At 41.7% G+C, this 15,050-nt stretch overlaps 1 protein-coding gene across 1 annotated transcript in view; it reads right to left on the reverse strand.

Annotated features, from left to right (window-relative positions):
• The window catches only part of MAGI1 (membrane associated guanylate kinase, WW and PDZ domain containing 1), a 530,488-nt gene that overhangs the window by 140,455 nt on the left and 374,983 nt on the right, over positions 1-15,050 (reverse strand). Inside the window, exon 3 of the mRNA XM_083356114.1 lies at positions 3,920-4,039. Coding sequence (XP_083212240.1) covers positions 3,920-4,039 — 120 coding nt within the window. The remainder of the gene's footprint in view (positions 1-3,919; positions 4,040-15,050) is intronic.

Here is a 15,050-nt window from a genome sequence, read left to right on the forward strand (position 1 = left end):
CCAAAGCATTCCAGCTGGTAGGGTCCAGGAGAAGAGCCTTTTTAATTTCCTGGCCTCTGCAATATGGTGAAGTCTGCCCCCAAACTCCTGGTCTCAGGATAACAGAGTTGGAAGGGATCTTGAAGGTCTTCTAGTCCAAACCCCTGCTCAGGCAGGAAACCTCTGGAAAAAGCCTTTAAAAAAAGCTGGCTTGGGGCCCTGATACAGGTGCATTATGATGGGGCCAGCTGCCAGGGCTTCTTATTTAATGCTCTTTACACGGCTACTTTACTGAAAAGAAGGACTAGGGGTGACATGATAGCAGCTGAGGAGGGCCTGCCACAAGGAAGAGGGAGTCAAGCTATTCTCCAAAGCACCTGAAGGCGGAACAAGAAACAATGGATGGAAACTAATCAAGGAGAGAACCAACCTAGAAGCCAGGAAAATTTTCCTGACGGTGAGAACAATTAAGTCAGTGGAATGGCTTGCTTCCAGAAGTTGTGGGTACTCCAACACTGGAGATTTTAAAGGGACAGTCACTTGTCTGAAATGGTATACGGTCTCCTGCTTGCGCAGGGGTTGGACTAGAAGACCTCCAAGGTCCCTTCCAACTGTTATTCTGTAAAGAAAAAAGAATCAATTGTTTTTAGTGGCAAGATGAAATGTATACCTGGGTCAGAGTTCTTTTCCCCACTGACCTGCACTTTGGTGAAAATTTGCATTTAATTTCATTCACTTATAAATGTTATTTTAACAAGAACAGATACTTGTAAAGATTTTGAGTCAGATTGGGAAGAATTTCCGTATGCAGTAAAAGTGGTAAAGATCTATTACAAAACTTGCAAGAAAACAGACTCGATGAATAATTCTTAAATTTATAAGAATGACCACTCTTCTTCTTTTTAATGGAACACATCGGTAATCCTTTTTAATATACAGCCATTCATCCTCCCGATAATCTTAAGAAAAGGTGTTATGATGATGAACCTTGGTGGAGCAGTGGGCTAATGCCTCCTTAAGTAACACCAGCTGCCTGCAATTAGTGCAGGTTCGAGTCCCACCAGGCTCAAGGTTGACTCAGCCTTCCATCCTTCCGAGGTAGGTAAAATGAGGACCCAGATTGTTGGGGGCAATAAGCTGACTTTGTAATAATGCCGCTGGGGGGGGGGCGAAAGCCCTAATAAGCAGGCATATACATAGAATGAAGGCTATTGCTAAGCACATTGGTTTGTGCTTCTTAGATTGTAAGCCGCCCTGAGTCTTCGGAGAAGGGCGGGATATAAATGGGATTAAAATAAAACAAAATAAAATTGTTACAAGACAACTAGAAATGTGTCAATTATAAGCTGTTGTGGCTGAATTGGCATAGCAACCTCTTTATTTAGAAAGCCTTTGCAGAATGCCTTTATATTTGTTATTATAAGAATTATTTGCTACTGTTTCTAAAATCTCCAATTAGCAATATCTTTGTCAGCTTAAAAAGAAAGTTAAGTAAACTTCAGAGAATTTGAACATTAGCAAAATAAGCAGTAGAGGAGGGGAAAAAACAATACAAAATGACACTGAACATAGATATATATTTGACTCGATTCTGCGAAGCTTTCTTCTAATTAAGAATGCATAGAATTGCAGCTAAAAACCTGCAACATCATTAACAAATCAATGAAGTCCAATGATATTTCGGCTCTCACGTCCCCAACTATCCAGACACCCAGGCATTTTCAAATAAACACATTACAGGAAGCAATAGGTAATTGTTAACCACAGCACACATTAGGCTGAAATAAACCTCAATATTACAGGCAGTCCTTGTCTTATGACCACAGTGAAACTCAAAATGTCCACTGCTAAGCAAGGCAGTGGTTAAATGAGTTGTGCTCCTTTTTTTTTACCCATGGTTGTTAAGCAAGTCACTGAAAGTTTTAAGTGAATCAAGTGGTCTTTAAGCAAAACTGACATCCCCCATTGACTTCGCTTGTCAGAAGCTCCCTAAGAAGGTTTAAAAAGAATACATGCCGTTGCCAAGCACCCAAAGTCTGATCAGGTGACTGTGGTGATGCTGTAAGGGTCATAACTGTGAAAGCTAGTCAGAAGTCACTTTTTTCCAGTGCTGCCGTAACTTTGTATGGTCATTAAATAAATGGTTGTAATTCGAGGACTACTTGGATCATGAATATTTCTGCTCTCTCAAGCATACTTTTCTAATACAATGAGGTAATGCAGTTTTAAGAAAGGCTGAGCACCAAAGAATTGAGGCCTTTGAACTATGGTGCTGGAGAAGACTCCTGCGAGTCCCTTGGACTGCAAGGCGATCAAACCGGTCAGTCCTAGAGGAGATCAACCCTGACTGCTCTTTAGAAGGCCAGATCCTGAAGCTAAAACTCAAATACTTTGGCCACCTAATGAGAAGGAAGGACTCATTGGAGAAGAGCCTAATGCTGGGAAAGATTGAGGGCAATAGAAGAAGGGGACGACAGAGAATGAGGTGGCTGGATGGAGTCACTGAAGCAGTAGGCATGAGCTTAAATGGACTCCAGAAGATGGTAGAGGACAGGAAGGCCTGGAGGAATGTTGTCCATAGGGTCGCGATGGGTTGGACACAACTTCACAACTAACAACAACAATGCAGTTTTTAGAAATAGGTGGAACAATGTAAAACTGCTTCGTGTACCCATATGTTTGTTTTTATCTTTCCTGAACTGCTTTTTCCCCCCCCCCAAAGAAAAAACTTAAAAAACAACAACTACCAAACACTCTATGGCTATTGTATATATGTGTATATATTGAACAATAGGCCCTATCCAACAAAATGAAATTTAAGGTGGAGAAAAGCAAGGCAGGAAAAACCAAAGGTACGAGTACAGATTAGGTGAAACCTGGCTCAAAAACAGTAATTGTGAGAGGGACCTTGGAGTCCTAGTGCAGCAGCCCCCAACCTTTTGGGTACCAGGGACCGGTTCCATGGAGAAAGGTTTTTCCATGGACCAGAGGGGGTGTAGTTTTGCATGCTGCCTGCATCCCGTGGGTGGGGCTTTGCTTGTTTGTGTGGCCCAGTTGCTGGCATGCCGCGGCCCAATACTGGTCCATGGACCAGGGGTTGGGTACCCTTGTCCTAGTGGATGATGACTTAAATATAAGCCAGCAGTGTGCTGCAGCAGCCAAAAAAGCTAATACAACCACTTTATAAAACCTTAGTAAGACCACACCTGGAAAACTGCATCCAGTTTTGGTTCCCACATTACAAAAAAAATGTGGAGACTTTGGAAAAAATGCCGAGAAGAGCAACTAAGTTGATTAAAGGCCTATGAAGAATGATTGCAGCAACTTGGTATATAGCTAGTTAAAAGAAAATTAGGACTGGGGTGACAAGATAGCCGTATTCCAGTGTTTGAGGGGCTGCCACAAAGAGGGAGATCGACTCATTTTCCAAAGCACCGGAAGGCAAGGCAAGAAACAATGGATGGCAACTAATCAAGGAGAGAAGCAACCTGGAATTAGAAACTTCCTAAACAGTGAGAACAATCAACCAACGGAACAGCTTTGCCTTCAGAAGCTGTGGGTGCTTCCTCACTGGAAGTTTTTAAGAAAAGACTGGACAGCCACTTGTCTGAAATGGTATAGGATCTCCTGCTGGAGCAGGGGATGGGACTAGAAGACGTCCAAGGTCCCCTCCACCTCTGACTGATGCTGGACATAAGGTTCACCAATATATGAAAATATGCAGTTATGTATTTTTTTAAGCAACTAGTTTAAATACATAATGTAAAACTCTAATGGATTCTTTCTATTGCTGATTTTTGGGGCTGTAGTAAAGATCTACATAGACAGGTAAGATTCCCCCCCCCCCTACAAAATATCTCAGGAGTGTCATAATTCAATCTTAAACTTTCCCCAAAAAGCGTCAGGATCTCTTTCAATGTTCAGGTGTCTCAGAGCATACCTTCATAGGTCCCTACTTCAAGAAGAGTTCCGCTTTTTTCAAGTTCAAGAAACTCTGGTACGCTTAGAAAGTTATAGTCCACACCAGGCACTTCTCCTTCTCTTGGAGGACGTGTTGTGCCTAGGTAAAGAAAAAAAAAACAGAACAGGATGAGTACTGACGTTGCAAGAGTGCAAATATTCTGTTATGATGCTAAGGGAAACAGTGGTGGAGGCCAGGCCAGGTGGGATTTCCAGTGGAAAACAGACCATGTAGAGAAGCCAACAAATTTTACAGGAGCACCACTGTGCCCAAGTATGGATAACTATCACTAGTTCATTTGCTCTGCTCTCTGATGAGAGTGGCAAGGGGGGGAGAGGGGGATGAGGAGGGGGGAGAGGAGAGGGGGATGGGAGAGAGAAGGGAGGAGAGAAGAGGTGGATAGGGGATAAAAGGGAAGAGGGGAGGGGGAGGTGAGAGAGGAGAGGGGGATGGGAGAGAGGAGAAGGTAGAGAAGAGAGAAGGGTAGGAGATAGAATAGAGGAGGGGAGGGGAAGGAGGAGAGAGCAGAGGAGAGGAGGGGAAGGGAAGGGAAGGGAAGGGAAGGGAGAGGAGAGAGTAATTTTCCCTCTAGAAATTATTTCACACAATGTCCTTTCTATTTGATCGGTCATTGATGGAACAGCGCTACTGGTTCTTTTCCTGGAATCATTCTATAACGTGAACTTATTTCCATAATATAATCACGTTCTTAACTCTGACATCCTCCAAGGAGCATTGTTGTTTTGTGCATCTTCTGTTTCTGCAATAGTCTTAACTCTTTTTTCTCTCTAAGTGCCAGGAATGTGCTAAATAGAAATATTTTTTCAGTTTATACTTTTTCACTCCTCTCAAATACCTAGCCTACTTATACAGGGAAATATGAATTAATTTCACAAAGCTTTCTCGAATAGGATAATACTTGCATAAAACAAGAGTGTGATGGGGTGGGGAGAGCTGTTTCTCATAATCTTGATAAAATCAAATAAAAGATTGAACATTAAGCACTTTGAGTGATGCAGATTTAACTTTCTCCGTGTAGAGGTAATTCACTGTACTTTATTCTGAGTATCTCTTCAAAACACAGTTCCTGTATCCTTGGAGGCTCACCGAGGAGAAAATAAATCGGTATCTTATTTATATTAAGGAAAAGATATATCCTATGACTGACATGCAGCTGTAATGCTTTGAATTCTATACACAAATGCGACTTTTAGTACCATTCCTTTTGTTCCAAACACATCTGAACTGCATCAAATGGGCCGGTTTGTATCAGCCCCACTGTTCTTCCCAAGCTGTCAGCAGTGACTGGGTCCATTGATGAACCTTCTTTCAATTTTATTTGTGCTCCAGGCATGTCTTTTTGCCACGAAACAGGCAACTTTATTTTTTTTTTATTTTATTTTTTTTAATTCCATTTATATCCCACCCTTCTCCGAAGACTCAGGGCATGGTGTAACTTTAAGATACAGGATCAGTGACACTGTGTCACTTCACGTTCCATGGAACTAACCAAGCTACAAGCATCCATACATTTTGCATGGTTCTGTAGAGCAATGATCGCTCCTGGCTTTGTAGCTTCAAAGCAAACCTTCCCAACTGAGATTCAGAAACAAACTAAGGGAAACAAGGGTAAAGGAATCCCCGCCTTCTCTTTTCTTGTAGCAAAATGACGGGCTGCTGGCTGGACACACGCCTGACAGATGGCATTTGAAAAGGATTTTATGAACCATCTGGGGTGTTTACAATAAGTCTAAACTACAGTTATCACCAACCAAGGGACATTCTCCTCCTCGATGTGATTTACGCAGAGAAATACAAAAACAAGAAAATCAAATGCAGTACATTTTTCTAGGATTGTTGCGCTAGCAGTAAGTGCCAAATTCTTTGTTGAATTCCTGAGCCGAACATGCAGCAAATGTGTTGCTATCGTGTCAGTGAAAACCTCTGAAAAAACAACTGATTTTATGGAACCACGCTCAGGAAATGTTCATCAAATACTGATTCACACGTACGTTTTCTTGTCAATGTGCACAAAATAACACCCCATGCAGAAGAGTGTGATCATCTATGTTAGCCAAAAAATCAGGAAAAATCTGATAGCATCATTGCAGACTGAACAATTTTATTAAAATGGCATATGAAGAACAGCTCATTTAATCAGATGTTAGCACTAGAAATCACAATACATAAAGAACTTAGATTTTTTTGGGTGGGTGGGTGGGAGAATGAAGCAGCCAAGGTCCAGTCATAAGAAATTACTGAATTCTGAATAAATCTCAGGAAAGCAAATTCTGACATGAAAATGCTCTTATGCAAATGTAACTTTATTGAAAAACTTACCAAATGTCTATCAGCATTTGTAAACATAAAGAACTTCTTAAAATTTATATGCATTATACTATCTTCAAAAAAAGTCTTACTGTTCTGTAACATCTATGGCAAGTATGTTAGATGTCAAGATGCCATTTTCTTGGCAGAGAAACTGAACTTGGTTTCATTGGTTCTATTTACGTTGCAAAAGCGTTTAAATATTACTAGTTTCAAATCCGTCACAGTACAAAAACAGATTGATACACTGATTAGTTTGAATCTCCCAGCTGCAAACTCTTTTTTAAAGAATTTTAAATTACCGGTATATCTTAAATCAGGAAGTTAGTATGAAAAATCTTGATTCTCTTTATGTCTTCCTCACCTTCTCCCAGGGATTTCTGGTTTTGCAAGGTTTCCTCTTATACTGCTTAATAAATGTTGACACTCATCAGCTAACTTAATTCCAAACTTGCTTACCATAATCTTAGAATGACACTTCCAAAAACATGCATTTGGTAGCCTCAATTGCTTTTCCATTAGATCGAAACATTTATCTGATACTGCAGAGCAATTAAAGCATATATGGTAGCCAGTCTTAAAATGAATCGCGTGGCTTGGGAAAACAATTACAGATTTAAAAGAATCTACTTTACATTATTGTTTTGTTGCCCTATATCAATCCCATATTCTCTGATTTGAACCTAGCAAGAAATCCTAGCTTAATACAAATCAGAATAATGATATAATGCTTGATTGGTGGAATATTTGTTGTTAGTTAGTTAAGGCTGTTTTCTATGAGGTGCAAAGGATTCAATTAAACTGATTTATTGCTAAAGTCCATGCACAGGAATTTTTTCAACTAACAATCAACACCTGGTTAGAGTTATGCACTTGAGGGAGTTTGGATTTAGTTTCTTGTGCCTACATAATGATTCCAGGCTGATTCCCCTTTTCATTCTGCTCCCAGATTTTACCATTCTTTCTCCTACAGGAGGGGTGTCAAACTCAATTTCATTGAGGGCCGCATCAGCATTGCGGTTGCCCTCGGGGGGGCCGGGTGGGTATGGCCAGGGTGGGCGCGGCCTACTGGGTGGCCGCAGCTGGAGTGCGCATGGCCTACTGGGTGCACGTGGCCAGCTCCACATCGTTCGCGTCAAGGGTGCCTATGGGGGCCTGGGCAGGAGTGGGACAGATCTGAGGGTCTCTGGCAGAAGGAGGGTCTCTGGGCCAGGACCAAGGCAGTGGGGGCCGTTCCCTCACTGTTTCCAGGATGGCTTCGCAGGCCACATGAAACCACTTCGCGGGCCGAATCCGGCCCCCGGGCCTTGTGTTTGACATGTCTGTCCTATAGTTTCTTGGACTCCCAGAAGTTATTGAAACCCACCCAGCCCATGCTTTCTTAAATATGATAATCCCAAATTTACATTATACCATCTAGATAATCTTGCCAATTTATACTTGCATGCAATATCATGAAAGCAGTTTTGCTTTGGTACTCTCTGATGCAACCCCATATGCATATGCACTTAGCTCAGATCAAGAAAGTACAGCCTGGTCTCTTGATCAAACCACAGCATTCTCCCCACTCTTCCTTCAGTCCTTATCACATTGTTAAGTCATGTTTCTCAGCACTGTGATGTGAAGATGGGTGAATCTGAAGAATTTTGCCAAAAGATGTGAGAGTTAGAAAAAAAAAATGAAGCCACTCTCTTTTGCAGATGGCCATGTTCGATGGCATTTGTCCTCAACCCTGTGCTTTCCACAACATTAAACTTTCACTCCATTAACTCCAGGAGCTTGGGCACTAACCTTGCAGATTTAGAGAAGTACTCAAAGAAAGACAGAAAGTATGACATTGCTGATGGTTTCTGTATATTCCTTTTATTCTGCTTAAAAGAAAATTAAAATAGGAAGACATATTCTATTCTGATGAAATATAAATATGATTGATTACATATTTAATTAAGTCAGCATTGGCTATTAGCCACCATGCAGATAGATTTTCTCCAGAATGATCTGTCCTCAACCTGGCCTTTCAGGTCTTCCGACAAGGCACCCATCCATCCACCCTGTTGCTGGTCATCCTAATTTTTAATTCATCTACCTTTCCCAACATTAATGATTTCTCAAGAAAGCTACAGTAGGTCTTCACATAATGCACTCAAAATATGAAAGTTGGAGCCTAGCCATTTGTTCCTGAAGTGAAAACTTTAAACTGATTTGTTCTATAGAATCTATTTATTTATTTTCTTGGCTACCCATAGTATTCTCAGGAGTCTTCTCCAACACCAACATTCAAAGCATCTATACTCTTTCTATTCTGCTTCTTCAATTTCCAATAAGTGTGTCTTTGTGTGTGTGTGTGTGTGTGTGTGTGTGTGAGAGAGAGAGAGAGAGAGAGAGAGAGAGAGAGAGAGAGAGAGAGAGAGAGAGAGAGAGAGAGAGAGAGAGAGAGAGAGAGAGAGAGAGAATTTCTAGGGCAGCTGGTTCACTACAAAGAATAGTCTCTTTGTATATATTGTACCCTTCCTAAATTGGAATGGATCTCTTCCATTTGCTCCCAGCAAATGTTAAGTTATATACAAAGTGTGAGCTTAAACCTAAGCAGTAACTGGTTGTATCTTCCTGTGACCCTGTGCTATTCTTCTCAAACGAGAACATCTGAGATCCATTCAGAACTTTTGAACTAAATAGGGAAGTCATATACTTGCCAACTTTAATATCTTCAGCAACTAAGGGAGCCCAGGTTACTTAAAGGTCATCTTCTGCTGATGACATCATCTGATAAATACAGAGGTCTGCTTCTTCTGCATCTGTCGCCTAAATCACAGTGGACAGCCAGAGTTCTGCAGATCTGCTGAAAGCTACAAGGAAATGGAACAGACAAAAGCAACCTGTTCCATCTCCAGAAGGGGCAACCTGATTATTGACTACGCAAAAAATCTAACCGTATATGACACATAATTAGCAATTTCCCAGTCAATTGTGGTAAAAATCAGAGAAAAATTGCACCCAGATTTTCAACATAGTCAATGTCATGGTTCCGACAGATGAAACTCTTCAAAAGAACTTCGAGGCATCTAACTTTTCTATTTCTGATGCACCGCCAAGGTACTTTACCTGGCTGAATGATTTGAGAATAAAGTGCAAAACTGAATCAGAACCGCAACTAAAATGTAAGGGGCTTCAAGAAAGATGTTGCTCATTTAGAAAGCAGATGGGAAACAAACTCGCAATAATACATATTATTTTAATCCTTGACCCCTAGATGGCAATTCCTATTTAGGCCATCTGCAAAGCTTCCTTTGAGTTGATTTCTCATTCAACAAAACCTGCCATATTGAGCATGGCAATACTGAAAATTGCCCTTTGATATCCACAGGAGGGGAGGGCAGAAGAGGGGGGGAGAGAAAGTATGCACTGTGATGTCATAATATAAACCTAGCCTCTTACATACTTAGCGTAGCATCATAATGTAAGTACAAAAGGCTGGAACTTGTGATATCATCCTGTTTTTTTTTCAATTTGTTATCACTGTAGCTAGCTGCAGACTCCAATGCTTGAGATACTAACAGAATGAAATGAATATAATGGATATAATTGTGTGCACGTACACATGTGTGTGTGTGGGTTTGTGCGCACGCGTGCATTTTTTGCAAGCTCTCTCCTTTCTCAGGATGGCCATATACATGTGAATGCCTGTCTTTGTATTGTAAGCACTTATTTCATTTAACTGCTTGCTAATGCAGCAAACAGGAAACATTACTGGAGCAGGTTTACAACCACAGAAGCTTTAGGAGAGGTCGAAGACTCCCAATTCTCAGTCACTCCCTCCTTTTTCCTTACACACGTCTTTGCTGCAGGTGGGAAGGGGTGCCTGTGTCTGCCCCCTTCTCTCTGCAGTGTAGTGTGCAAATGAAGGGAGGGACAGCTGCTATCTGGGGACAAAAGACTTTTGTTCCTTCTTGACTCCTGGCTGGGGCTGCCAGTGGGGAAAAAAAAAGAAGAAAGAAGGGGCAACAGCTGTTGCTCTAAGCAATGTGTATTTTGCCATCTGAATGAGGTCTGCACCATATCACTAATTATTGGCAGTGTACTTCCTTTGCAAAGCAGCACAACTGAGCTTCAGTGAAGCGCATGGGTTGCAAAGATGGATTTTAAAGACCAGTTTCACCAAAGAATTACTGTTGCAGAATACAGCTGTTGAACGAAAAGTCTTCATCGTGGTTCAGTCCAAGCCGGGAATAAACAACATGGCGACTGCTTTAGAAAGAAGGTTGCAGTTTATTGAAGAGGAGAGCCAGACAGTAAGATAGCTCTGGAAGAAAAGAGAGAGAGCACATGTAGGGAGTGGGTTTTTATACCCTCTGGGGCTCTTGAGGTTGTTTCCTGTTCCTGTTTGAGGCTTTGTGTTTCCTGTGTCGTGTATTTTGACCTGAGTCTGAGTCTGCCCCTTTGGCATCTGTGGGTTAATCCAATTATGTCCTGTCTTAAGAGTTTGGGTGGGGTATGTAGATTTTAGGTGTCTTTGTCTTCTTAATCTTCTAGCTTCAACCTTCCTGAATGGTTTACATCTGCATTTCTACAGAGCTGGTTTCTGCTTGGGGGAAGGAGACTTGGGGATATTAAGAAAAAAAGTGGGCATGCTTTTCTGTCTCTGAGTCCTTCGGGAGAAGGGCGGTATAGAAATATTAATAAACTAAACTAAACTCTTTAAGATCATTTGAGGAAATATATTTTTCTGCCCTTTTAATATTTCCTTCTCTGGGGGGCTGACTTCCCACACAGCACTCGTACAAGTCAAACATCTCTGGAGAGGTAGACAGGCACAGGTGAGGAGTGTGTGTAGAACCTCACTTTAGGAATAAAAGCTATTAAGTTCAGATTGCTTTTTGTTCACGTTGGATCTGAACCAGAACGTCCTTTTGGAAAAAGCCAGCTCTCCCACTATCAGTCCTTTGAGGTAAGCCGAGTCAGGAAACAGGCACCATAAGGGTTAGAAAGTAATCCTCGACTTACAACCATTTAGCAACCATTCAAAGTTATAACGACACTGAAAAAAAGTGACTTTTGATTGATTCTTGTAATGAAAATTTGGGCCGGACATGGGATTTATGACGGTTGCTGTGTCCCAGGATGTGATTGCTACTTGCGCTCTTTCCAACCAGCTTCCAAAAGCAAAGACAATGGAGGAAGCCAAATTTGCTTAATGACCGTGTGCTTCACTTAAAGACCAGAGTGATGCACTTAGTGACCATGCCAAAAAAGGTCATAAAAACCAGGTGTGACTCACTTAATAATGGCCTTGCTTAGCAATGGAAGTCCTGGTCCCAGTTTTATGCTGAGGACTATCTGTACAGGAAGGCTACTTTATCGTTGCTGGATATAAAAGCAGAAGCTTGAAAGCCTGCTAGAGTTTCTCTCTGTTCCTCCTGTACCAGAGTGAATCAAGGCAGATTATTTTGAATCTCGTTTTCATGTCCCTCCTTTTCCAGGGCCGAGTTGTGGGCGCTGGTGAGTTGCCACTTACGTATTTTGTCATTTAGCTTCTCTTAACAATTCCCCTAAGGACTTTTGCACTGCTTTCTTAAGGTTAGCTCTGTGCTTCCCTGCACTTACTGATTGATGCTGGGAAAATAGCAAGCAGCTATTAATGCTTTTCTTCCTTCTTTCAGCAGGACTTTGCAGTCATCTCCAAGTGGATGAAGCCTATTTGAACATGACAAACCTGGTGCAGTTTTCCCATGCTTTTCTTTTGACTGTGCTAGCCCGAAGAAGTCTGGCAAGCAGCCCCTGATCCAGCTTTTAAACAGCTAATTGTTGTGGCAAAACTGAATAGTTAATGTGATAAAACAGCAAAGTCAAAATGAAATAGCATCAGTTTTGATTCTATCCTGCCTTCATTCCCGTAAACATGGTGGTTCTCCCTGGTGGAAACGTTCTAATATCCATTCAAGGGTTATGTCTCCTGTCCATGTTTATCATGATTAAAGGCTTCCCATTTTCTGAGTTTGCTCACTGCCCTAAATGAAAGCCAAACACATAGCCTGGTTAATCATGACAGCTAAACAGCAATCATTAGACATGTAGACCAGGGGTGTCAAACTGCCAGCCCACAGGCTGGATGCATCACACCAAAACCGCACCCACCCCATTGCTGGCAATGGGGAAAAAGTCACGATATGTTGCGTCGCGTGACGTCGTGAGTTTGACACCCATGATGTAGAGCATCTGCCATTATCCACTAAGGACAGGTTCTGAACAATTAATCAGTGGAACGACTTGCCTCAAGAAGTTGTGCGTGCTCCAACACTGGAAGTTTTTAGGAAGAGATTGGACAATCACTTGTCTGAAATGGTACAGGATTTCCAGCCTGAGCAGAGGGTTGGACTAGAAGACCTCCAAGATCCCTTCCAATTCTGTAATTCTGTTATAAGTGCATCCTATGAAACCAGCCATTATTTGGAAACCATGCTTTATGGCTTGGCATGTTGTATGTACCTGGCCTGTACTTTATTCACTGAACCATGGTTAAATTTATCATGCTTTAGCACGGAATCAGAATGTAATGGCTTTTTTAAATAAAAAAATAGGTTTCATTCTGTAGAGATTGGAAATATTTCTAGCTTTGGGCTAGGAAAATTAGTAGAAGGTTTGCTGATACCTGAGAAACTACGTAAATGAAAAAAATGACTGTTCATGGGATTTAACTCTAGTGGATGCTGAAATAGTTTGTTAGCTTCTTGTCGCAACAGTAGGCATGTCAGATTCATTATCCCTTTTCTCCCTCAATCTAGCTGCAATAGGGTTGTGGCAAAGTGCTCTCTAAAAAAAATTATTTCCCATGAGATGTGGATTTCTACTTTCTAAATCTTTGTATAATAGATGTGTTCAAAAGAACATAATAACAATTTAATGTCTTCCTATGGTCCTCTTGCTACCTGCTAGAAATCAGCATTTCTGAGACCTTCCTGGTAGGGAAGAAAGGTTAAAGCAATCTCTGTTTGTTTCAGTATATAATCGGGTGCAAATACGCCCTGTTTCTGTTACCATTTATATTTTAAGGTAAAGGTAAAGGTTCCCCCGCACATGCGTGTTAGTCGTTTCCAACTCTAGGGGCCGGTGCTCATCTCTGTTTCAAAGCCGAAGAGCCAGCGCTTGTCTGAGGACGTCTCTGTGGTCATGTGGCCGGCATGACTAGACGCCAAAGGCGCACGGAACGCTGTTACCTTCCCACCATAGTGGTCCCTATTTTTCTACTTGCATTTTTACATGCTTTCAAACTGCTAGGTTGGCAGAAGCTGGGACGAGTAACAGGCGCTCACTCTGTTACGCAGCACTTGGGATTCGACCCGCCAAGCTGCCGACCATCTGATCGACAAGCTCAGCATCCTAACCCACTGAGCCACCACGTCCCTTATTTATATTTTAGTGTACCGTATTTTAGTCTTAATGTATTTTTGGTTGTGTTTGAAGCCAAGAGTATTGAAATATTTGCTATATGTTATTAACTATAGTTACATTGGTTAGTAATCTAATCAATGGCACATGTCAATCTTTTGCAAATTTGTACTTTGCATGTATTTTATTATCATACATTGAATAAGTAGATTTTATAAATGCAATATCTTTTTATCTTCCTTCAGTGGTAGTTATTAGTTGAAATAAAAGTGATTCAATATTACGATAGCTGCTACTCTTACTTGGTGAGGCTTACTTCTAAATAAGTATCTGTAGAATTGCATTCTTCTAGCAATAGAAGTTATACACGCTATTATGCTTTAGTTCATTTTTTTTGTCAGCCCATTTTTTCCCCTCAGTGATGAAATAACCACACACTCAAGTACTGGACACACATGCAGAGTATATTTTTGCTGAACTGGTATTAACAGTAATATGATATATGACTTCAGGATGAAAACATGTTGAAACACCCTTGGCATTCCCAGGATAATATTTATTGATATTCTGCCTTAAACTTATTAAAAATTTAATAAAATTTAGCAGTCAGGGGTACAGAAAATGAGTGCAAATGACAGACCCAAGAGGGCACTGAAAATCTGGTTCACAAACTAACCATGATATTTTGGAAGTATAGGTAATCCCCGACTTAGGACTGGTTGCTTAGCAACTGTTTGAAGTTATGACATATCTCCTTGGAGTTACTTATGACCGCTCCCACAGTGTTACATGATTATACTTTGGCTGCTTGGCAACTGAGCTACATTTATGGCTTACTTGCAGCACCCCATGGTCATGTGACTGTGTTTTATGATGGTTTTGCTGTAAACCAGTATGTACTTCCAGTTTTTGACAAAACCACACTCACAGCGAAGTACTGATTCGCTTGACAACCATGGTGTTTGCTTAAAAGAGGTCATAATATCAGGCCATTCATGTGGGTTAGCCAATTTACGATTGTCATAATTTTTGACCACGATGGACAAGCTCCATTACACTTGAAACTCTAGGACAGACATGTCAAACACAAGGCCCGGGGGCCGGATCCGGCCCGCGAAGTGGTTTCATGCGGCCCGCAAAGCCATCCTGGAAACAGGGAGGGAACGGCCCCCACTGCCTTGGCCCTGGCCCAGAGACCCTCCTCCTGCCAGAGACCCCCAGATCTGTCCCACTCCTGCCCAGGCCCCCATAGGCACCCTTGATGCGAACGATGTAGAGCTGGCCACGCCCACCCAGTAGGCCATATGCACTCTAGCCACGCCCACCCAGTAGGCCACGCCCACCCAGGCCATACCCACCCGGCCCCCTGAGGGCAACCACAATGCTGATGAGGCCCTCA

The sequence above is a fragment of the Vipera ursinii genome (assembly GCF_947247035.1).
Source record: "Vipera ursinii genome assembly, chromosome: 2".
In the NCBI taxonomy this organism is placed as follows: domain Eukaryota; kingdom Metazoa; phylum Chordata; class Lepidosauria; order Squamata; family Viperidae; genus Vipera; species Vipera ursinii.